The sequence below is a fragment of the Mus caroli genome, unplaced genomic scaffold (assembly GCF_978045245.1).
Source record: "Mus caroli unplaced genomic scaffold, Mus_caroli_1 scaffold_6, whole genome shotgun sequence".
Lineage (NCBI taxonomy): Eukaryota > Metazoa > Chordata > Mammalia > Rodentia > Muridae > Mus > Mus caroli.
In genome coordinates this window covers 37,394,593-37,418,147 of record NW_028227261.1, presented here as the reverse complement: position 1 = coordinate 37,418,147, position 23,555 = coordinate 37,394,593, and the positions used below count along the sequence as shown (strand labels likewise).

The 23,555-nt window shown below is 50.0% G+C and overlaps 2 protein-coding genes across 3 annotated transcripts; one reads left to right on the top strand and one right to left on the bottom strand.

Moving 5' to 3' along the window:
* Window positions 1–603: 603 nt before the first annotated feature.
* Window positions 604–7,360, bottom strand: CUNH1orf50 (chromosome unknown C1orf50 homolog). Of its 2 annotated transcripts, none has more exons than XM_021159497.3 (5): window positions 7,231–7,360; window positions 7,001–7,116; window positions 2,493–2,579; window positions 1,200–1,331; window positions 604–923 (listed from the first exon to the last, which is right to left on the bottom strand). In XM_021159497.3, exons 1-5 carry the CDS (start codon window positions 7,307–7,309, stop codon window positions 738–740), a joined length of 600 nt encoding a protein of 199 aa, XP_021015156.1. In that variant the 5' UTR covers window positions 7,310–7,360; the 3' UTR covers window positions 604–737. The 2 variants fall into 2 exon arrangements, with proteins under 2 accessions (XP_021015156.1, XP_021015157.1); XM_021159498.2 differs by having other exon boundaries at window positions 7,273–7,344.
* Window positions 7,361–7,535: 175 nt separating this feature from the next.
* On the top strand, window positions 7,536–22,764 carry P3h1 (prolyl 3-hydroxylase 1). Its single transcript, XM_021159496.3, has 15 exons — window positions 7,536–8,078; window positions 9,867–10,019; window positions 11,334–11,523; window positions 12,435–12,566; window positions 13,224–13,363; window positions 15,498–15,587; window positions 15,862–15,914; window positions 16,073–16,194; window positions 18,418–18,545; window positions 18,802–18,897; window positions 19,378–19,528; window positions 21,034–21,151; window positions 21,530–21,605; window positions 21,865–22,005; window positions 22,279–22,764. Exons 1-15 carry the CDS (start codon window positions 7,605–7,607, stop codon window positions 22,432–22,434), a joined length of 2,220 nt encoding a protein of 739 aa, XP_021015155.1. The 5' UTR covers window positions 7,536–7,604; the 3' UTR covers window positions 22,435–22,764.
* Window positions 22,765–23,555: the final 791 nt, after the last annotated feature.

Here is a 23,555-nt window from a genome sequence, read left to right as displayed (position 1 = left end):
TGCTGAGTTCAGGCTGTCCCTAAGAAGGCTTTAGCTCAAAAAACCAAAAAAAACAAACAAACAAAAAAAAAAAAAACAAAAAAACAGGTGGCTTTAGGATGGACACATAAAACAGCAGGGGTGACTTTGTAAACCTCTTCCAAGTCTAATCTTCTGCAGGGTTTAGGATGACTTCCCAAACCTGGCCTGCCAGGCTGCTGCTTCAGTCTCCAGTCAGTGTCACCAGGATGGAAGAGCAGAAGGGCAAAGCAGGCCGCAGTCAGGACTGAAACTCTAGAGTTGATGCTCTCACCTAGCCAGGCCAAGGTCTCGTTTGCTGTTTTTTCAATCCCTCTTAGGCAACACTGCGGTTCCTAGGTCAGCCTGAAATCAGCGTGGCAGTACCCATGAAGACACAAAGAAAGACAAATGGCTCCTCTTGGAGAACGACTTGCTAGGAAGAAGGCCCCTCCTCCTCCAGTGTTTTGACTCAAAGGTGAAGGAAAGCACTGGCCGATCCTTGGAAACCAACTGACTGGGCATCAGTGGACCCCAGAAGATCCCACAGTTCTGTGGTTCCTTACCATCGAACTGAGAGCAAAATCAGCAGCTACATCATCAAGATCATCGTCCAAGTAGTTCATAATTCACCCAAAAACCCATAGCCCCCCCTCACCCCCACTCCCAGGGAAAGAATGTGGACAGGAGGTGGGTAGCGCTCAGGCCTTGGTCGTGAGGGCTGCTAGTCAGAGCCATACTCAGTGAGGCAGTCCCTGGAAGGTGGGTTCAGTGCATGGGGGCAAGGCCATGGGCTGGCTCAGCAGCTTGTCCATCATGCCGATTTTAGCATCTTGCTTCTCCACGTCTTCATATGGAGTCCACGACATGTCATGTTGCAGCTTGTAGGCACCAAGGAAGTCATGGGGACAGCCTGTTCCCCATTCCTAGAGGGCAAAGGAGCAAGTCCTCGTCAGGGTGAGAAGTGAAAAGGTTCCCTTCCTACTCGGGCCACAGACTTCTTGTGCTTCTCACCTCAGACCACTCAAACCATTGTTGGAAGTTACAATGCATGTCAGAAATAATGTCATTCAAGCTCACACCACTTTTTATCACCCCTGGGCTCACATCACCTCGTTTTTCTAGGACATGCTTACATACAAACTTGCCCAGAATTCCTCAAAAGCTGGAGTTGGTTTGGAGTTAGGAATGGATGTTCTTACCTCTGGAGAAATAATGGAGAAGTACTGCTGGCCGCTGGCCCGCTGGTAAAGATAGTAAATGTTGCCAGGTTTTTTCACCATATTACAAGCCGCATGGTGCAAGTCAGCATCTCGGCGAGCGTCCTCCAGCACCTGCCAGTCACACGGGTGTGACAACTGATGAGTCAGAGGTTATCGGGCCTCACCCACATCTCTCTAACCAAAGCATGCCAAAAACTTTAAGGCTCCTTCCCCAGCAGCAACAACTCACTATTGGGATCCAAATAGCTCTGAGGATGTGACAATTACAAAGGCTGCTACACTGGGAAAAGCCATTAAAGGGACAAGGTTTCTAAATGAGCGTGGCTGGCTTGGGATTTCCTATTTCAAGGACACTGCTTTTATAAAAGAGACCCTGCCTCCCTGTGATGGTTTGTATATCCTTGGACCAGGGAGTGGCACCATCTAAAGGTGTGGCCTTGTTGGAATAGGTGTGACCTGGTTGGAATGGGTGTGTCACTGTGGGTGTGGGTATAAGATCCTCACCCTAGTTGCCTGGAAGTCAGTCTTCCACTAGCAGCCTTTGGATGAAGACATAGAACTCTCAGCTCCTCCTGCACCATGCCTGCCTGGATACTGCCATGCTCCCACCTTGATGATAATGGACTGAACCTCTGAACCTGTAAGCCAGCCCCAATTAAATGTTTTTTTATAAGACTTGCCTTGGTCATAGTGTCTGTTCACAGCAGTAAAACCCTAACTAATACACTCCCTTAAAAAAAAAAAAAAAAAACTTTATTCTGCCCTTTCTCCTAGCCAAGAAACAAAGCTCACTTCTCTTAACCTCTGTTTTGGGTCAGATGTTGCCCTTGAACCTCTAAACCTGTGGGCTAAATAAACATTATGGGGGGCTGGAGAGATGGCTCAGCAGGTAAGAGCACTTCCAGAGGCCCTGAGTCCAATCCCTAGCAACCACATGGTGGCTCACAACCATCTGTAATGGGATCCGATGCCCTCTTCTGACATGAAGATGTACTTGCAGATACACCAGTCATACATTAAATAAATCTTTTTTTAAAAAAACACACATCATAGGGTTAACCTGCCCCAGGTATTTCAGCATAGCAATGCAAAATAATTAACAAAAGCCTTTGGGCATATACCTTGCGTTTTATCCAAAATCTCTCCGTGCTCAGAACATATTAAAAGTAAACGTGGTGCCAAGCTTATAAGCAAGGTCAGCCAATCCTCCCAAGCACTGGGAAAGGAGAGCTGGCCGAACCAGCACTGGCCCTCCTCATACTTCATTCTTACCTTCCTGGCTTGTTCCTGCAAATGCTGGATTTGCTCAGCAATGACTGTCAGTTTGTTAGTAGCATTTGCTCGGATGAATTCATCAGCCTACAGAGGTAAGAGAACCAAACTGTGAGATGAAACAGCAAGAGGCCCCAGGGTCTCACGGGGATGCAATTCAAGGAGTAACGCCAACAGCTCTGCCTCTACGTAAAGCGGCCTTTCCATTCCACTGCCACGTAAATCCCCACCCACCCTCAAGCCCAGTGCAGGAGAAGCCCACACTTTAATGACCCCACACCCAGAATTAAAGGCTCCTTCATCTCTACTGCGCTTCACTCTCAACTCTAATCACATTGGGCTTTGGCGCTTCCACACCCTCATCTGCCATCAACTGTGTCCCCTCCTGCATCTGGCGTGTCCTTCCCTCAGTTCTCTGAGTGACCAAATCCTCTCACTTCCCATGCCTCTCATTTCATTTGGTTTTCCTCAGTGTGGAGCTCTGGCTGGCAGTTATGGAACCCAGGCTAGCCTCAAGCTTACAGTCTTCCTCCTCCTCTTCCCAGGTATGAAGATATTAGTGTGCACCACCACATCCAACCCATTTTCTATGTTTGAACATCGTTAAAATAATGAATTTTGCAAATGAAAATCAAGCCAGATGTGGTAGCGCATACCTTTAATCCCAGCACTCAAGAGGTAGAGGGAGGTGGATCTCTGTCAGTTAGAAGCCAGCCTTGTCTACAGCCAGGGCTACCTATATAGTGAAACAGTCTCAAACAAGAAAAAACAAAGTCAAAGCTGGGTGTGGTGGCGCATGCCTTTAATCCCAGCACTCAAGAGGCAGAGGCAGGCAGATTTCTGAGTTCGAGGCCAGGCTGGTCTAAAAAGTGAGTTCCAGGACAGCCAGGGGCTAAACAGAGAAACCCTGTCAAAAAAAGTCAAAAGATACTTGTGGGGCTGGGGAGATGGCTCAGTGGGTAAGAGCACTGACTACTCTTCTAAAAGTCCTGAGTTCAAATCCCAGCAACCACATGGTAGCTCACAACCACTCGTAATGAGATCTGACGCCCTCTTCTGGTGTGTCTGAAGACAGCTACAGTGTATCTATAATAGTAAGTAAATCTTTGAAAAAATAAAAGATACTTGTGATGGGCTATTAGACTATCAGCACCTGACAGTGTAGAAGTCTGATCATCACCTCAGTTGGATTGCCTACATCATACCTAAAGCTTCAACACACACATAATGAATTTTAAAAGGGGAGGGCAGCAACAGGTCATGGGTGGTCCTGTAGGCCATAATTTAAAAAAAAAAAAAAAAAGCATTTTGTTTTTAGGACAAGAAAATCCATATGGCTAATAAAGAGAGAAGGCAGTCTCCATATTTAAGGCAGGTTCATGATGGGAGTAACCTTATAATCTCCTCCCTTCCCCTTTCTTTTTCTAATAGCCATTTTTACTATATGTATACGAGTGTTTACATACATGTATTTATGTGTGCTGTGGGCTTTCTGCGTGCCTGAGGGGGCCAGAAGTTATCAGATCCCAGACTCAGAGTTACAGAGGATGGACACCATACTGTAGGGCTGGGTACTGAACCCAGGTCCTCACCAAGATGACCAAATATGGTGGTTTGAATAAGCTTGGCCCAGGGCATTATTAAGAGGGGTGGCCTTGTGGAGTCGGTGTGGCCTTGTTGGAGGAAGTGTGTCATTGTGGACCTGGGTTTTAAGACCCTTGTCCCAGCTGCCTGGAAGCCAGACTTCTCCCGTTTGCCTTTGGAACAAGATGGAGAACTCTCAGCTCCTCCTGCACCATGCCTGCCTGAACGCTGCTATGCTCCTGCCTTGATGATAATGAACCAAACCTCTGAACCTGTAAGCCAGCCCCAATTAAATGTTGTCCTTCTAAGAGTTGCCTTGGTCATAGTGCCTGTTCACAGTGGTAAAACCCTAACTAAGGCACCAGGCCATCTCTAATCCCTTTTCCCTTTAAGGAAAGGGAAACCATGCAAACCAGAGCCTAACTAAAAAGAAATGAAGGAAAGAGTACAGTTCTGAGAAGTTGTATTTATTGTATATGTATTCGTATGTGTACCCCACGTGTGCCTGGATCTGAGAAAGTCAGAAGAGAGGGGTCACTGAGTCACCTGGAGCTGCAGTTAGAAATGACTGTGAGCCACCAGGTAGGGTCTAGAAACCAAACCTGCATCCTCTGCAAGAGCAAGTTCTCTTAACCCCTGAGCCATCCGCCAGTCCCAAAGGGTACTCATAATTAGCAGGCACTGATCCTGGGCCCAAGCACTCCGAGAGCGTCTACATTAATAATGGCTTCTAACTCTCCAGAAACGATAACCTTCGTTAGGTGTTAAGACTCAAGCAGGCATGGTGACCTAAGGTTTTATAATAAATGGCAATTGAAGGGTCTGGACATAGTTAAACTTAATTCCAAAATCCACGTCTCAGTATGAAGCCTCCGAAAGCTTTCTGACTGCACATTAAGGGAGTCAGGAGACGGTCCTCTCTGCAAGTGTATTTCAGTATGTAGACGGTGAATGTGTTGATTTCATTAGTTTTCAAAGTTTTTAATTGTGTGTATATAGGTGTTTGCCTGCATGTGTGTATGTGCATCGTGTCCAAGCAATGCCCAAAGGGGCATCTGATCCCCTGGGGCTGGAGTTACAAATGGCTGTGAGTCTCAGTGTGAGTTCTGGTACCTAAACCTGGGTCACCAACAAGAGCAGTGAGTGCTCTTAACCACTGAACCATTTGCCCAGCTCTCAATTTGCTTTTAAAGTATTTTCTTCTTCGGCTTCTCAAAGATGGACTATTCTGGAGAACTGGAGGCAACAGAATAATATAACCTTTATATGTCACCAGTATAAAAGACTAAATAAAGTTGGGCTGGAGAGATGGCTCAGCAGTTCAGAGCACTGACTGCTCTTCCAGAGGTCCTGAGTTCAATTCCCAGCAACCACATGGTGGCTCACAACCATCTATAACAGGATCCAATGACTTCTCCTGGTGTCTCTGGAGAGAACGGCAGTGTGCTCACATATTTAAAATAAATAAATCTTAAAAAAACAAAAGAACAACAACAAAAAAAAAAACAACTGTGTTCTTCTCTCTCTGGCTGAGTCCACTACAGTCACTCCGAAACTCAGTGTTGATTGCCCAAGATTTTGTCCCTAGCTACCTCCCTCCAATAGCAGTCTGATTAAACAAACACGTGATAGTCTTCTAAGCCTATTTTTGCACCCACCTCTCTTTAAAAAAAAAAGTAAAGTTTTAATTAAAAGGGTTTTCCTAAACATTTGAATTTTTCTTAAATACTACAACAGACACATTTTTTATGTGAGGGATTTTTGGCATGTCAATCATTAATTTTCTTGATCAAAACAAACTCTTGAACACGATAACTGCCAAATAAGCTAGTTTATACAAGAGAAAGGGAACACTAGAAGCTTTTAAAGCAGCCAGGCTCTGACACTGTAAAAGATTCTACAGGGGAAGTCTTGCTAAGAGAAGGAAACTGGAGTCTCACTTGGCCCTATGAGCCTCTCCACCTCAAAGATCCCATTTTACAGATCCAGAGCTCCAGAGAGAAACAGTCAAAACTAATCTGTCAAAACTTCTACGGACTTTTCCATTATTTTGCATATCTCCTTTATTTTACCTATTATGGAAACCGATGTCTAAGCTCTGGACATAGGAATACTGACTGTATCCACTGAAATTCACCATGTGTGACAGCGACCCTTGTAATACCCAGCCTTTGGGAGGCTGAATTCAAAGCCAACCTGGGCTATACAGCAAATGAAACTACCTCCAATTTTATTGTGTGTGGTCTTTTTTTTTTCAATAGGAATTTTACCCTGTGCCTTTTTGCATGTTGTTTTTGGTAGTGCTAAGAATCAAATTCAGAAGCCGGGCGTGGTGGCGCATGCCTTTAATCCCAGCACTCGGGAGGCAGAGGCAGGTGGATTTCTGAGTTCGAGGCCAGCCTGGTCTACAAAGTGAGTTCCAGGACAGCCAGGGCTACACAGAGAAACCCTGTCTCGAAAAACCAAAAAAAAAAAAAAAAAGAATCAAATTCAGGGCTAGGCAACACTAAACTACAACCCCAGCAGGGTTTTTTTGTTTGTTTGTTTAAAGGAAAGAAAGAGCATATATTTAAGTTCCACAAGCTCTTGGGTAACAGATAAAGACCTTACGGGAAGCAGAATAAAATGTGACTATTTAAGAATTTGGTATAGAAGCCATACATTTAATCCCAGCGTAGGGTTTGGGGGGAGTGGGGGGAGGAAGGTGGATCTGTCAGTTCGAGGCCAGCCTAGTCTATAATATAGGGAGTTCCATGACAGCCAGAGCTATGTAGAAAGGCCCTGTCTCAAAACAAACAACAGAGGAATTGGGACAGAGTGATCCTCTTCGTGTAAAATGGAATGGTAATTTCAGTACTGCCGAGTTCACAGGCTGTCCCGAGCCCAAAGAGGCAGGGTAAAGTACGGAGATGGCTATTCCTCACCTTCTGCACCTGCTCGGCGAGCGCCACGAGGTCTAAGGGGTCCCCGACCCGGTGGGTGTGGTAGGGGCTCACCAGAGCCAGGCCGCCGGGGGTCGGGGTGAGCTCCACCAGGGCTCCTGCGACACACACCCGGAACACAGGCGTAAGTTGAAACCCTCAGCCTTCCGTGAGCCAGCAGGAAAGGGCCACCCGGCTGCGACCTCTTACCCCGGCAACTCAGTCCCACCTACCTCCAGGACCCGCCGCCTCCTTCGCCCCCAGATTTCCCGTACCACTTTCGTACCGGCCGGGAACCCCGGGGTCCGCCATAACAGCACCTCAGTCCCACCACCCGCAGGGAGCTCAGTCTAAAGCGCAGGCGCACAACAGCTTGTGGGCGGGGTTTTCTCGTTCTCCGTCCATTGAGCTGTGCGCATGAGATTAGAGGCGGGGCCTCACGAAGAGTAAGTGTTTGGATTGGTTGAAAGCAAGAGGCGGTACAAGTTTCCTTGCCACGAGCTTCTGGGCTTGGGGCGTGGCTCGTCTCTGGGCGTGGCTTCTGTGGGGGGCGGGACTCTGGAATGTGCCCCAGGCAAGCAGTCCCGTTAAGTGGAGGAGCAAGGCCATGGCGGTGAGCGAAAGGAGGCTGCTGGCCGCGATGCTAGCGGTCGCCGCAGCCGCCGCCTTGCGGGCTGCGGCGGAGTCTGAGCCGGGATGGGACGTGGCAGCCCCTGACCTGCTTTACGCAGAGGGGACCGCGGCCTACGCGCGCGGGGACTGGCCCGGGGTGGTCCTGAACATGGAGCGGGCGCTGCGCTCGCGGGCGGCCCTGCGTGCCCTCCGCCTGCGCTGCCGCACACGCTGTGCCACCGAACTGCCGTGGGCACCGGACCTGGATCTCGATCCCGACCCCAGCCTGAGCCAGGACCCGGGCGCCGCCGCCCTGCACGACCTGCGCTTCTTCGGAGCCGTGCTGCGCCGTGCCGCCTGCCTACGTCGCTGCCTCGGGCCGCCTTCTGCCCACATGCTGAGTGAAGAACTGGATCTGGAGTTCAACAAGCGGAGCCCGTACAACTACCTGCAGGTCGCTTATTTCAAGGTGCGACTGGTCCGGAGCCCGGCGGCCGGGAGCGACCTGGGGAACTTGGGGAGCAGAGCAGGGATGAGACGGCAGGGAGGCAAGGGACCTCTTGGCTGGGGAGCTCTTGGCGGACTTTGGGAGCTTCACCGGGTTCTTATGGGCAGATGCTAACCCTAAAGGTCCAGTCAGTAGTGACAGCTCAAGCCAAGAAAAACCTGACCTTTTTCTTTTGGGAAGGCCTCCTAGAGGGAACCGAGGCGGCTGCTTGGGTCTCCCAGCAGTACTTTATTGCAAGTGCCCAAGTGCTTCTGCAACTCTTCCTTCCGGTTCGTTCTCCAATCATGCTTTCCCTGCTCCCTAATCCAACAGCAGCGCTCTTTCAGAACGTGGGATTGCCACGTCGCCAGCAGGGGCTGCCTGGCTCCGCCCTGTGGAGGACCCTCTGGCTAGTATTTTTGGGTTTTTTGTCTTTAAGAAAATGACTGTCTTTTGGGATGCCACAGCGATTTAAGGCCAAGTCAATAAGCGGGCTTGGAACGCCAGCCTTGTCTGCCCGTGATGACTGGCAACATATATTTCCAGGACTCAGTTAAAGCACTTTACGTTTGTTTATTGCCTCATTTGCCCTGATACAGTATCCTTATTAAATGTTATTAGTCCCATGTTAGGGGGATGGGCTGCTCATGCAGACTACATAGCTACAACAGTTTTACAGACCTTTCAGTTCTACCTAAAGAGAGACTTAGAGGCTCGTGGGGACCTCAGATTTCTGCTTTGTCCCCTCGGTTCCTTCTGGTTACTGGTAAGCGTGCTGGGCTGACTGGGTTCTTACTGATTAGGTCATGCCACTTAATAGCACTACTTAAAATTCGTTGCCATTTATTGAGCACATACTACATTCCAGTTCTTGGACAGGTGGTTAAAATGATTGCTCCTTTGTTTTTCCTTGTGTCACTGCTAGGAGTCACCGTACTAAGGGCTAACAAAAAAGGTTATGTAGCTAAGTTAGGACTGGGGGAGACAAAGGAGGGAACCTCCAGCTTTGCCTCAGTTAAATTAGGCCTGAGGGAGAGGAGCCACTGAAGAATGGTTATTCCCCAGAGAGGGCAAAGTGGAGCTAGAGTGTGACATATCTGGGGCCATGGGGTAGTCCCGTCCATGACTCCTGTGTGGGGCGACTGGGAGTGACTAAGGAGTTTAGTGAGGCTTCTGCACACCTCAGGCAGCCATCACCAGACCTCGTTTTCAGAATGTTAATTCTAGAAGGAGAAATTGGTGGTGGTGAAAACGGGAGAATTAGGAGCCCAGTCCACCAGAGGAAGCTAGGTGCCAGTGCTCAGAGGGAAGAAAGGAAGGGCTGGGGGTGCGTAGCAGAGGAAGCAGGAGTAGTCCTGAGGTGCTCAGGAGTGCAAGCTGGGCATTTTGGCACAGTGCTCTACAGCAGCCCTGGGATGCTGCTATTCTGTATTCTCACCACCACGGTGCCGTTAGCTGCCCTTTCTGCAGCATTCCTGGGTAGTTGCAGCTTTAGTCACTATGTTTAGTCAGCTCAGTCACTACCTTTCAATCGGTCTTTGTTGGATTGCTTGTTTGTTTTATTTTGTTTTGAGACAAAGTCTCACCTATAATCCCAGCATTGGATCTGAGACAGGAGGATTGAGAGTTTGAGACTGACTTACATAGCAATACCCCATATCAGTGTACACACAAACACACCCGAACACACACATACACACAAAGAAACCAACCAAGCAAGCAAACAGAAAAGAGTGTGTATGTGAATGTATTCTTTTACTTCATCTATAGATAAACAAGCTGGAGAAAGCCGTGGCCGCGGCACACACCTTCTTTGTGGGCAATCCTGAGCACATGGAGATGCGGCAGAATCTCGACTATTACCAAACCATGTCTGGGGTGAAGGAGGCGGACTTCAGGGATCTCGAGGCCAAGCCCCATATGGTGAAAAGACATCCCCTACTGTGTGTGTGAGAGAGAGAGAGAGAGAGAGCTGCTGTGTAATTCTGTACTGTGTAGTCCAGGCTGGCCCCAAGTCTTCCATATTTCTTTTTTCTTTTTTAAAGATTTTATTTATGTTATGTATGTGAGTACACTGTCGCTGTCTTCAGACTCACCAGAAGAGGGCATTGGATCCCATTACAGATGGTTGTGAGCCACCATGTGGTTGCTGGGAATTGAACTCAGGACTTCTGGAAGAGCAGTCAGTGCTCTTAACCTCTCAGCCATCTCTCCAGCCCCCATACTTCATTTTTTAGCCTAATTTAATATCATATTCTATGTGTATTTTCAGGACCTTTTTGACCTAACATTTGAACAGCATTTTTAATAAAGAACTTGTGTTCTTGATCATTTTAATAGTTTATGAATCAGAACATTGGAGAGCCTAGGAATATACTCATTGGTAGGACATGTGCTTAGCATGCACACGGCTCTGGGTTCGTATTCAGCAACAGCAACAACAAAAATAGTGTATGTGTCCATACATAACATTCATGTATACATACAAATATGAGGACACTATCAGAACAGCAGCACTCATACACATTACACACGCTAAGCACGCTACTAGTACCAGAGGACTTTTAAAATAAACTTGCGTTGGCTGTGCATGGTGGCATAAACCTGTAATCCTAGTTTCAGGGAGTCAGAGCAAAGCACAGCAGGAGTTCAAGGTCATCCCCAGATAGTTAGGAGTTTGATACCTTCCTGAACCGTTGGAGATGTGAGACATTGCTTCAAGGGAGATAGGGGTGGGTTGTGATTTATTTTTAGTTTATGTATATTTGTGGTGTGGGGGGGGCGCAGGTGGGGAATTTATGTGAGTGCCCAGGGAGGCCAGAAGAGGAAATCAGAACCCCTGGAGCTGTAGTCACAGGCCTTTGTGAGCCACTTGGTGTGAAAGCTGGAAACTAAACTCAAGTCTTCTGGAAGTACAAGTTGCTAATTATTTGAGCCATCTTTCTGTAGCCCAGGTCATCTAAAGATAAAGCCTACAGAAAGATAAGCCCTACAGAAACCTATAAACATTATAGCGAGTGAGCTCTTCTTCCTACATTAAGAGTTAAGCCTTGTGAATTCCAAGGGTACTTGGTAGCCCGTTTACTATCGGCCTTTATTATGTAGGAGCATCCAGGACCCCCTGTCCATCTGTAACTTAGGAGTTATCACTTAGGAATCATCACTCCATGATAGTGGCTTAGGGCAAGGTGAGGGGCTCCTCTGGAGCCTGTTTTGAGTACGCCTTCCCTCCAGTAGCATGAGTTTCGGCTGGGGGTGCGACTCTACTCAGAGGAGAAGCCACAGGAAGCTGTGCCCCACCTGGAGGCGGCACTGCAAGAGTACTTTGTGGCCGATGAGGAGTGCCGTGCCCTCTGTGAAGGGCCCTATGACTACGACGGCTACAACTACCTAGACTACAGCGCTGACCTCTTCCAGGCCATCACAGGTGGGTGCCATTCAGGGTGTGGCCTGACCAAGCCTCAGAGGACTTTGAGGTCAAAGTCCTGACAATGCACACAAATACCATGCAACTTCATCCCCCAATTTTTCTTAAACATTTGTTTATTTTATGTATATGAATACACTGAAGCCATCTTCAGACACACCAGAAGAGGGCATTGGATCCCATTATAGATGGTTGTGAGCCACCATGTGGTTGCTGGGAATTGAACTCAGGACTTCAGGAAGAACAGTCAGTGCTCTTAACCACCGAGCCATCTCTCCAGCTCTTCAAATTTTTTTTAAGTCTAGAACTCTAACTAAAAATTACCTTTTCAGGGCTGGGGAGATGGTTCAGTGGGTAAGGTGCTTGCTGCACAAGCAAAAGGACCTGGGTTCAAATCCTAACACCCAGGGCCCTGGCCTTAAGCACCCACATAAAAGCTGAGCATGGTGGCACTCACCTGTAATCCCCTTGCTAGAGCTTGTCTCATCATATGGGTGAGCTTGAGGGTACAGAGCCTATCTCAGAAACATAATGAAGAATGATGGAAAAAGATGCTGACATCACCTGGCTCCTATACTCCTATACACACGTGTTCACACATGCCACACACTTGCACACACATGCACAAATGCATGCACATATCCTCCACACAGAGATCACTTTCCACTTCAACTTTCCTATGTTAGCCAGAATTTGAATCCCAAATATGACTGTATTAGCCAGGCAGTGGTGGCACACACCTTTAATCCCAGCACTCAGGAGGCAGAGGCAGTCGGATCTATGAGTTTGAGGCCAGCCTGGTCTACAGAGTGAGTTCCAGGACAGCCAGGCTACACAGAGAAACCCTGTCTCAGAAAACAAAACCAACCAAACAAAAGACCTCACTGTTCCTCATCTCTGATTCCTTTCAGATCATTACGTCCAGGTCCTCAGCTGTAAGCAGAACTGTGTCACCGAGCTGGCATCCCACCCAAGTAGGGAAAAGCCTTTTGAAGACTTCCTCCCTTCACACTATAATTACCTACAGTTTGCCTACTACAACAGTAAGACCTGCTTTCTCTCTTCTCTCCGATGCCTCAACTAAAGCGTAGCCAGCCAGGCAGGGTTGTGACCACTCCACTTCTTCAGCATGTCTAGCAGCTATGTCTGTGGGAGACAACATGCCCAGTGATTCCTAGGTGTTTTGTCACAAGCCTGTGGCCCAGGTAGCCAATTTCTACTGCCCAGAAGGGAGGAACAGGGGAGTCTAGGGCCTCTTTCTTTTGTCCCTTTTTGTTCATTTATAATCTAAATTTGCATTTGAATTAAAATGAATCGCACAGCAAGGCTGTACTACTGTTGACACTAGCTCACAGGGCAGGCCCAGTCTTCCTCCAGGGGTAAAGGGACTAAAAATATCCAGAAAAACAAACCCTCAGCAAATCAGCAGTTGTTTACTGGGTACCTACTGGGTACCAGCCAGGATAGCACATCCAAGAGTACATGGTGTGTGTACGTGTCGAGTTAATGAGCTCCTTCTGTCTAGGAGGCTCTCAGCTATTATAATCTTCCTCTTCTAGAAAGTCCTGTTGTGTCCAAAGCAAATACTACTTTGTCCTGTCATTGTGGCCTCGAGGCTTCTCTGAAACCAGATGCTAGTGGCTGCTGGTGTCTGGGATTATACCCTTCCCTCACAGCCCTTTGCTTTTCTTCCTTTGCAGTTGGGAACTATACACAAGCTATTGAATGTGCCAAGACCTACCTCCTCTTCTTTCCCAATGATGAGGTGATGCGCCAGAACCTGGCTTATTACACAGCCATGCTTGGAGAAGAAGAGGCCAGCTCCATCAGCCCCAGGGAGGTGAGAGACTGGCTTCTGGCTTAACCCAATCAGAAGGAAGATGAGTGCTCCTGGGGTGGGGTGGGGCGGGTCTTGGACTCAGCTTGTCACTCAAGGTGGGAAGGAGTACCAGGAGTTTGTAGAATATGGCAGAGCCAAATCCTCTAGAGTTCAATGTATATTCTTTGGATTGGCACACAGATTTCTCTGCCCTGATTGGCACCCAAGCTAGATGCTGGATGCCATTTGCCCAAAGGCAGTGCTCTTTCCTTCATAATGGGTCTGTTTTGCCCACACCTGCTTTCTGTTTCTGTTTTAGTCCCAGAGTGCATTTCTCCTTGTCATTGTCTGCTTTCTTCAATTACTCAGCATTATCTACATCTCTAGAATGAGGAGAAAACCTACGTACAGACTTCAACTCTGAGGGTCAAGCCACAGTTCCTCCCACATAGCTCTGGAATTGAGTCTCTAAAGAAAATAATCCCACTGTCAGCCCCTCCCAGCTGAGACTGGCGTTCTTGTAGTTATCCTTCTTGGCCACTAGATGGCGGCCATCTAGCTTTAAGAAGGCCCTTCCAGTCTTTGTCTTGCTGGGTTGATACTTTTTCCCTTCCCTAGGATCCTATTTAGGAGCCTCTCAGAAGGGAAGGAATGTACTCGGGTGAGCACATTTACCTAGAAATCTCCCCCAGGAAGAACTCTCCTCCAGGCGAGAGTAGCTAATACTGGTTTGCGCCCCAGGCCAGGCCACTCACCCCTCTGGATAGCATGTGTGGCTTGGTTTCTGGCATTTGGAGCAGGAAGCCAATCAGTTAAACTCCTTCCTCATGGGTGACTGAGGTAGCCGATGGGGTGGACTCCTTTAACGTGTTCCTCCTTGAACTGCTTCCACTTTAGCACTGTCTCTTTCTCTCTTCCTTCTGCTGCTTGGATCCTAGTAGGGGACCCAGGGAAAAGATGTGACCTTGGAAGGGACTCAGTTTCCCAGCTCTGGGTAAGCCCCACCCCTGAGCACACATGCAATGCCAGAGTGCTTAAGCTTAGCTATTCTTTAGCTGCCCGCCTTCAGGGACGGATCGAGTCCAGCCATTCTGAAGGGTGGCAGGTGGCCAAGTAGAAAGAACATGGGCTCAAGGGCCCCAAAACCCAGGTAGGATCGCTCTCAATCCTACTGCTCCTAAGGGTCTTTAAGATGAAGTTCACAGTCTCCGCCCATGAGCTTCCACTCAGGGAACAGAGGCAGAAGAATCACAAGTTCAAGGTTATGTAGTGAGACCTGGTCTCAAAATTAGAATGGCAGCTGGCTCAGTGGGTAAAGGCATTTGCTGCCGAGCCTGGTGACCTGAGTTTGATCTCTGGCCCCTCACAGTACAAGGAAGAAACTGACAAATTGTCCTCTGACCTCCTCACTTATGTCACAGTGCCCCCTCACACACACACACACACACACACACACACACACACACGCACACACGCATACACACACACACACACACACAAAGAACAAATAGAATAAAAAAATCTAATTTTAAAAAAGGTATTTGCCACATAAGCTTGTGACCTGAGTTCAACCTACAGAACCCACAAAAGGATGGATGTAAACAACAGACTCCACAAAGTCGTCCCCTGCCCTCCACACATGCGTAGTGGAGGTCACACGCTCCACAACACACCAAGTAAATAAATAAAATATAACAAGAAGAAGAGAGGGCTCAAGACACAATTCACAGCCTGGTCTACAGAGTGAGTTCCAGGATAGCCAGGGCTGCACAGAGAAACCCTGTCTCAAAAAAAAAAAAAAAAAGACACAATTCAGTTGGTAGATTAGTAGAGAGCCTTGCCTGGTATGCCTAAAGCCCTGGGTTCAATGTCAAGGACTTCAAAAGCAAAAATGAACTCTTCCCATTTTCAGGATCATCAGTTCTTCCATTTCAGAGATCCACTGGGGTCTACTTTCCTTCAGTGAGGCTGACTTATGCTGCCCTCAGGAGTCTTCTTAAGCATAGAGGGGAGACCTTTGGCCAAACTGGGCAACACAGCACCTGTGACTGGGAGAAGGCACCTCAGTCCCGTAGGGCAATGCAGAATGCCAGGGAGGGCCACCCTAGGGCTGAAGGGTAAGGGCTAAGTTCTAGGAGACTCTTTGTTTCCTCAGAATGCCCAGGAATACCGACGTCGAAGCCTGTTGGAGAAGGAACTGCTTTTCTTCGCTTATGACATTTTCGGAATTCCCTTTGTGGATCCGGTGAGCCAGAGCAGGAGCTGCAGGGAGGGCGAGAGGGGGACACTGGGAGCTGAGGGCGTACACGCTGCAGAACTCTGGGGGAGACGCTGTCCAAGGCCGAGCCAAGCATGGGTGCGTGGGCCCTGAGGACGGGAGACAAAGTGGACAGTGAAAGGCGGTCCTGAGCCATTAAAAGTAATGGTCCCAAGAGCCCACCCCATCTCAGGCAGTGAGGCAGGTCACACACAGATACCTGAAAGATCAACTCTCTTGCTTGTTTCCTGACCTACCTTAGGACTCATGGACTCCAGAAGAGGTGATTCCCAAGAGACTTCAGGAGAAACAGAAGTGAGAAATCCCATGGTTGGGTCGGGCTAGCGAAGCACTTCAGGCTTCCTGCACCCAGGCAGATGGGAGCCTAGCCAGGGGTGGGGGGGTCCAGTGTGGGACACTGGGATAGGAGCCAGGGCTGACCCCAGCAGTCTTCAGTGCTGTCATGCTCACAGGTCGGAACGCGAAACTGCAGTCCGCATCTCCCAGGAGATTGGCAACCTTATGAAGGAGATCGAGACCCTCGTGGAGGAAAAGACCAAGGAGTCCTTGGATGTGAGCCGACTGACACGGGAAGGTGAGGCAGCAGCGGGTGGCATGCCTGCCCACGTTCACCAGGTGGCAGCACCCACAAGGCATTGCTCAGCCCATTCTCTACCAGCTTCTGCTTGGGTAGCAGATGCTGGGACTTCCTCCACATGCAACACACTAAGGAGCTGTCATTCAGACAGCCCTGAGAATGGGCCATTGGCTAAGAAGTACTATCCCCATGTCACAGTTAGACTAGCATAGTCACAGTAAGTATGGATAGCGTAAGTCCCCTGCCTCCCCCTCCAAATGCTCTTCTGACAGCTCACGCTGTTATCAGGAGCCGGAACCTTCCTGTCTTCTCTGCTCCGTTTGCTGCACTCCTGGCCCACAGTGATGGCTGCTCTCTTCTCTCCTCCTCTCCTGCCTTTCCCTTTCCCATTGCCTTTGGTTCTCATAGGCTCAAACCCCTCCTGTCTGTCCTCATTCTTTCCCATCCAGATAGCAGCCTGTCTTCCAAACACGGGGACCATACATGCATTCTCAATAGTTAACCGTCCTCTATGCACTTGCTCTGTGTGTCCATGCATGCATTCTCAATAGTTAACCGTCCTCTATGCACCTGCTTTGTGTGTGTAGCCCCCATGTCTCTGCATCAGGTGGGATGGGCTGTTTCTGGTCCCCTGAGCCTGCCGTTGGCCCACAGGTCATTGTCCATGCTTGTCCCACTCCTGATGTACTTTGTATCATCTCTGTCCTTAACCACAGCCCCGAGAGACCTTACAGAGCCTCCTATAGCCTCCCTCCTCCTCTGAGTTTCTGAGGGTGCTTCAATGTGTCTCACCCTGGCTATTGTCTGACTGTGGGGAAAGGCTCTCTGGGGCTCTCTGACTATGGGGAATGGTGTTAGGCCCTCTCTGCTGCATCACTCAAAGGTCTCAGCATGTAAATGGGGTTGAGCCGGGTCTCTAATGTGGCCCAGCAGACACCTTACAACTACAGGCAGAACGAACGTTGCCCTTTGCCCTTCTAGACTGAACTGAACAGGGACAGTGTGTAGCAAGTTTGTCCAGCACTGCTCTGTTTTCAGAAGTCGATTTCTATTTTTCTTGCTTCTCTTCACATCTGAGAGGTAGGTTAGGCAGATTACAAGATTACAAGATTGTTCTTGTACATAGTATGACAATGACAATGCCATGGGCGGCATTTTTGAGCATTCACTCACTATGAGCCAAACACTATACTGAGGGTTTAGCCTTATTTGTTGTTCTCATTAATCTGTTGTCAAATTTATAAGGTTAACAGTAATTGATTAAAAATCAAGGCTGGTCCAGGCAGTGGTGGCGCACGCCTTTAATCCCAGCACTCTGGAGGCAGAGTCAGGCGGATTTCTGAGTTCGAGGCCAGCCTGGTCTACAAAGTGAGTTCCAGGACAGCCAGGGCTACACAAAGAAACTCTGTCTCGAAAAACAAACAAACAAACAAATAAGCAAACAAATCAAGGCTGGGTGTGGTGGTTCTTGCTCTTAATCCCCGCAGAGGCTAGCAGACCTCTTGAGTTTGAGGCCAGCCTGGTCTACCAGTGAGATTTTATCTCAGAGAAAAGAGGGGGCAAAAGGAAGGTCTGAAGAGATGGCTCAACAGTAAGAGCGTTGTCTGCTCTCCCAGAAGCCGTGGGTTTGAATCCCAGCACCCACTTGGTGGCTTCCAACTGTAACTTTAGTCTGAGGCTATCTAGTCTCTTCTTCTGACCTGCTTGGGCACCAGGCACCTACATGGTACACAATATACATGCAGGCAAAACACCCACACAAATAAAATTTTTAAATTTTATTATTTATTTATTTATTTATTTTGGTTTTTCGAGGTAGAGTTTCTCTGTGTAGCCCTGGCTGTCCAGGAACTAACTCTGTAGACCAGGCTGGCCTTGAACTCAAGAGATCCGCCTGCCTCTGCCTCCTGAGTGATAGGATTAAAGGTGTGCACCACCACTGCCCATCTAAAATAAAATAGTTTTTAAAAAATTAGTATAACTCAGAGTGGTTAGGTCACACAGTAAGTGGAGGACTTGGGGGATCAAGCCCAGTCCTTTGATTCTGGGGTTCATGTTTGAGAATGTGTGTAGCTCTTTACTCCAGGATCCAGCAGCTGTCCGATGGCAGAGTGAGGCCTTGGATGTGGACTTGCATCCCTTTGGAAGCCTCTGAGTAGGAATGCCTCTGGAATGCCTGATCTGCCCTAGGACCTGGCCCATCTTGCCCTTGATTTTCAGGTGGTCCCCTGCTGTATGAAGGCATCAGTCTCACCATGAATTCCAAAGTCTTGAATGGCTCCCAGCGGGTGGTGATGGATGGTGTGATCTCTGAGGATGAGTGCCAGGAGCTGCAGAGACTGACCAATGTGAGGAACCCTGTCACTGTACCTTTTCCCCACTCTGCATACCAAGCGCCTCCTTGGTACAGCGGTCCCTGCTGCCCTTGGTTGAGCCCATTCACACACCCATGGGCACACACCCATGCGCGCACACACACGCACACACACACACACACACACACACGCACACACACGCGCGCGCACACACACACACACACACACACACACACGCACGCACGCACGCACGCAACTGCGGCTTTGTCTTTTCTTTTGGGTCCATTAGGCGGCAGCAACTTCGGGAGATGGCTACCGAGGTCAGACCTCCCCACACACCCCAAATGAAAAGTTCTATGGTGTCACTGTCCTCAAAGCTCTCAAGGTAAAACCCAAAATCCGTCTTGGTTCTCTGCAGCACGGAGCAGGGAGAATCTGCCAGCCAGGGAGGAAGAGGACTCTCCAGCTCTGGGGAGGAGCTGGGAGTGGGGGATAGAGAGGGAGAAGTGTCTCACTGCTGACAGACATTCCAGCTGCCAACGAGTGAGGATAAGCTACGCAGGGAGGTTTCCTGGTAAATCTTGGCTGTTAAAGCAGGCGCAATAAAAATGAGGCAACCGAGATGGGAGGGATCCCCAGGTGTGGGGGCTGGCTGTGAGTCGGGGCTGATCCCAGAGGGCTGTGTTCCTAAGCAGGGTACAGGAAAACTGTAAAGGAGAAAGGAGAGGAGACTGTGTGGTGTGGGGGACGGGGACCGCTCCTTCATCAGTGGGATGGGAGGTGCTTTCAGTGTGCGGCCTTGTACCTCAGTGTCCTGGGCAGCCATAGAGGAGTCAGGGCAGCTAACCACCAGTCTTCTTTGCAGCTTGGGCAGGAAGGAAAAGTTCCTCTGCAGAGTGCCCGCATGTACTACAACGTGACAGAGAAGGTGCGGCGTGTCATGGAGTCCTACTTCCGCCTGGACACGCCCCTCTACTTCTCTTATTCCCACCTCGTGTGCCGCACTGCAATAGAAGGTGGGCCTTATCACCCCGCAGTTTCTCGGGAGCAGGCTGTGCCCTGGCGCTATACTGGACAATGAGGACATGGGCTGGGACATCAGTGCAAGTGTGTTGGCTGCATCCCAGCATGTTGAATGTGGCATGGGGGGCGGGGGGGGGGGGAATGCAGGCAACCACCCAGGGGTCAGGAGGCCTCCCGCGGAGCAGTGAGAGCGTTACAGGATAAATGTGTTTGTGGAGCTGAGAGCAGCAAGAAACCTTGCAAGCTGGAGAGACCAGTTCTAAAGGAACAGAAGCCCCCGGGGGAGCTGAGAACACTGCCAGTGTACAGAGAGCCACTTTCTGGAGCTTGTACTGTGTCCTTTAACTCGGTCCCTGGCTCTTGCTCTGTGCTGCAAGCCCTCTCAGTAACTGTTAGATACCAGCTATGTGTGGGAGGGAGTGCATTTGAAGTCAGACAAACAGAGGTACAAGGCCTTGTTCCTTCTCCCTGATATCCCCTTGGCGCTCACAGCCCTGAGCAGGGGTGAGCAGAGGCACGGTCAGGCTGCCAGCCGCTCATTTTTGTGGCCCAAAGCCAACTCTGTCCTGCCGTAGTGTTCAAAAGACTCTGGCTCTGACACTTCCTTGGAAGGTGGCAGGCGCTGGAAAGCTTCTCTCTCCCTCAGGGTGTTTAAAAGTGCTAAGAAAATCTGGACACACCAAAGGAATGTGTCAGGCACTTGACTGTGTGCCACAGAGCCTCCAAGTGAAGTGTGCTGGCATGAGGAGGAGGCATGAGCAGACAGTGAAGGACTTGGCAGGCCCTTCCTTTTAAAAGATGAACTTGGCAGCTGCGTGCTGAGAGATTGGGAACAGGTGGATCAGGCTAGAGGCATGGAAGCAATGGTCAGCAATGACCAAGGTGGGTGAGGATGAAGGCTCGAGATCTAGAAGGGCCAAGGAAGCAGAGGTGCTGCAGGAGAGGTGGAGAGGAAGATGGGTGGGAGCTGGTGACTGGCTGGACCCGACGAAGTGAGGCGGCATCTGCCATTCCCACACAGCGTGCCAAGGTTTACACTGGAGGAAGGTGTGATCTGCTGGCATTTACAGTAATCCTGTCCCTTCTCTTTCTGTGTCCCCTCCCTGTGTGGTTCCCCACCTATCCCCACTCACAGAGCCCCACTTCACTGGCTGTGGTTCGATGCTTCTGTTACCCGCCCCACCCCTCCTGCAGGCCTGCTGGAGAATGGAATCAATGGATGCCCCCTACCCCCAGCCTCACTGCTGACCTCTGTGATCCTTCCTATTTCAGAAAGTCTCTAGCTCCACAGGGTGATGGCGCTCAGCCCAGGATCTGCCTTGTTGACACCTGTGAGCTGCATCCTGTTCACCCCCAAAACTTGCCTTAATCTCTAATTTGTGGCTTAACCAAAGAGTCCTCCCAGCCAGAACATGACAGTTCCATAGTTTCACATACATTTAGGGACACACTGTGTTTCCTGTATATTCTACTCTAACGTGAATTATCTTGGCCACAGAGTCACAGGCTGAGAGGAAGGACAGTAGCCACCCCGTCCACGTGGATAACTGCATCCTGAATGCCGAAGCCCTCGTGTGTATCAAGGAGCCCCCAGCCTACACGTTCCGGGACTACAGGTGAATGCAGCAGTGTGGTGCCTGGGCACTGCGCAGCTCTGGGTTTGCCTTGGAAGCTTCTCAGTGCCCTGCACTCTGCCTCCTTGCCCTCACACATGTGCACACACAGGCAGAGAGGCAAGCAGTCCTCAGAAGCCCGTTCCTCACCCTAGACCCCACATAAGAAGATAGACGGTAGGGAGACCCTTAGGAAGGGAGTGGGTAGGAGGCATGGCTGGGTTTGACACAAAGGTATACTAGCTAGGGTGTGGTGGAGTCTCCAAAGAGGGGTGGGAGACCCTGCAAGCTGTTCATGGCTTCAGAGACGCTTCAGGTCTCCAGCTGCTAGTTGAAAGTACACCGAGGAAGTAAGCCATGTCTGGATGCCTGCCTTTCTAGCGCCATCCTTTACCTCAATGGGGACTTCGATGGAGGAAACTTTTACTTCACAGAACTAGATGCCAAGACTGTGACGGTGAGTGCTCCCCTGTCCTCATCCCTGGGGACAGAAACCTTGCTCTCTGGAGCTGATGGCCCCAGAGGACAGTAGACAGAATGACTTACTGGGCTTCCTCCCCACCCCAGCCCACCCCTACCAACCCCCAGCCTGTCTCCTGTCCCTGGGCCAGGGGCTTTGGGATATGATAGCTCTCCTCTGACTGCCCTTTGGGTCTTTGTCCTAATGATCCATTGCTCTTCTAAGGCTTTCCCCCATTTCCCCTCCCCGCCCACAGGCAGAGGTGCAGCCCCAGTGTGGAAGGGCTGTGGGATTCTCTTCTGGCACCGAGAACCCACATGGAGTGAAGGCTGTCACCAGGGGGCAGCGCTGTGCCATTGCCCTGTGGTTCACGCTGGATCCTCGGCACAGTGAGAGAGTAAGGGCTGTTGGGAGGGCCACTTGTGTTTCCGTGAGACTCCCCACCCAGGCACTCCCTGCAGTCATTGCCCGCCCACCCTCCCTGGGCCTTTCTTTTCACGTGGAAGTGGGAGAGGGTGGGGCTTGATGTGGAGTTCTTGGTTCACGCCTGCTGGGAAGGAGGCAGTCCCAGAGCCCCTGTGGTAACACTACCATTGTTCTCTTGGAAGCAGCAGCTAAGGGGGTGAGGGGGCCTTGCCAGAGGCCCTCTGAGAAGAATTTGCCTTTGCAGGACAGGGTGCAGGCAGATGACCTGGTGAAGATGCTGTTCAGCCCAGAAGAGGTGGACCTCCCCCAGGAACAGCCCCTGCCTGGCCAGCAGGGCTCGCCAGAACCTGGAGAAGAGTCTCTGTCAGACAGAGGGTCGCTGCACAAGGATGAGCTATGACAACAGCTAGGTCACAGTTAGGTGTCCTTGGACTCATGAGGGTGACTCAGTCCTTTAGCCTGGACTTCCCGGCCCCTCAAGGCTGCAGAGTAAGAGGCGCTTCTGTTGGCCCCCCAGCCAGAGGATCCTGCCCACAGCCTTCTGCATGGTGCTACTGTTCTTGGAGTGGGCATAGCAGGACACACTCTTCTCTGGGCTTGGCTGAAGGCTCAGGATGCAGGCCCAGAACCACCCTGGGGCCTATGTAGGCAGCTGCCGTCAGCAGCGTGATATATTTAAGTGTCTGTAGAGACAACCAAAGAATAAATGATGTGTGGTTTTTTTCACTTAGTGGTTTGTTCCAAGAGAGAAAATGTTTCCATTCTTCCCCGGACGCTGAGCTTGGAAGCAGCTCCTCTAGGTAGTGTGACGTGGCGCATGCCACATGGGAATTCCTCTGTAGCCTCAGGCCAAATAACTCAGGTACCTTGGCATCTTGGTCCTCACTGCCTACCTTCTGTGGGAACTGGGTGTCCCAGATACAGCACCCAGGATGGCAGCACGTCATCAGCTTTAAAGCTTTCAACATCTAGATTGTCACTAATCCTCTTCTGGCAGAGAGCAACAGTCAGCACTGCTCTGGCAGGGCAGCCGCAGGCTTCCTGCTCGGCTGGCTGGCCGCAGAGCCCGCACCTGACTGGAGATTCAGCTCCTCCAGCCACATAGCTGGCACGAAGTCCACCCCCTTCAGCACTCCTGAGATGCTGTTGTACGGAGTTATAGGAACCTGCGGCTAAGTAGTCATTGGTCAGTCAAACTATTTATTTAGTGAGCACCAGCTTGTTGCTGGGAATATGAGAGGGAGCAAAGCAAACCTGGGCCTCTCAGAGCTTGTATTATATAGGGGATACATAATAAATGTGTAAATATGTATGTCTGTGGTTTGTGTATCTCTAAGCCTTTGATGTACAAAAATCAAGTCAGGGCCCCGAGGCAGAAGAAACAGCAAGGGACAGGGAGAGGGACTTCAGCACTCAAGAGCCCTTGTAGGATGCCCTTGGCATCCTGGTCCCCATATCAGATGACTTATAACCTACCTGTAACTCCAGCTCCAGGGGATCCGATGCCCTCCTTTGGGACCA

Coding starts and splice junctions, on each gene's coding strand:
- CUNH1orf50 (XM_021159497.3), bottom strand. CDS start 7,309: ATGGCGGACCCCGGGGTTCCCGGCCGGTACGAAAGTGGTACGGGAAAT. Junction 2,580..7,000: donor TCGCCGAGCAGGTGCAGAAG/GTGAGGAATAGC, acceptor TTACCTCTGTAG/GCTGATGAATTCATCCGAGC. Junction 1,332..2,492: donor TGCAGGAACAAGCCAGGAAG/GTAAGAATGAAG, acceptor TGTGACTGGCAG/GTGCTGGAGGACGCTCGCCG.
- P3h1 (XM_021159496.3), top strand. CDS start 7,605: ATGGCGGTGAGCGAAAGGAGGCTGCTGGCCGCGATGCTAGCGGTCGCC. Junction 15,588..15,861: donor GAATTCCCTTTGTGGATCCG/GTGAGCCAGAGC, acceptor GACCTACCTTAG/GACTCATGGACTCCAGAAGA. Junction 21,606..21,864: donor TAGATGCCAAGACTGTGACG/GTGAGTGCTCCC, acceptor CCCCGCCCACAG/GCAGAGGTGCAGCCCCAGTG.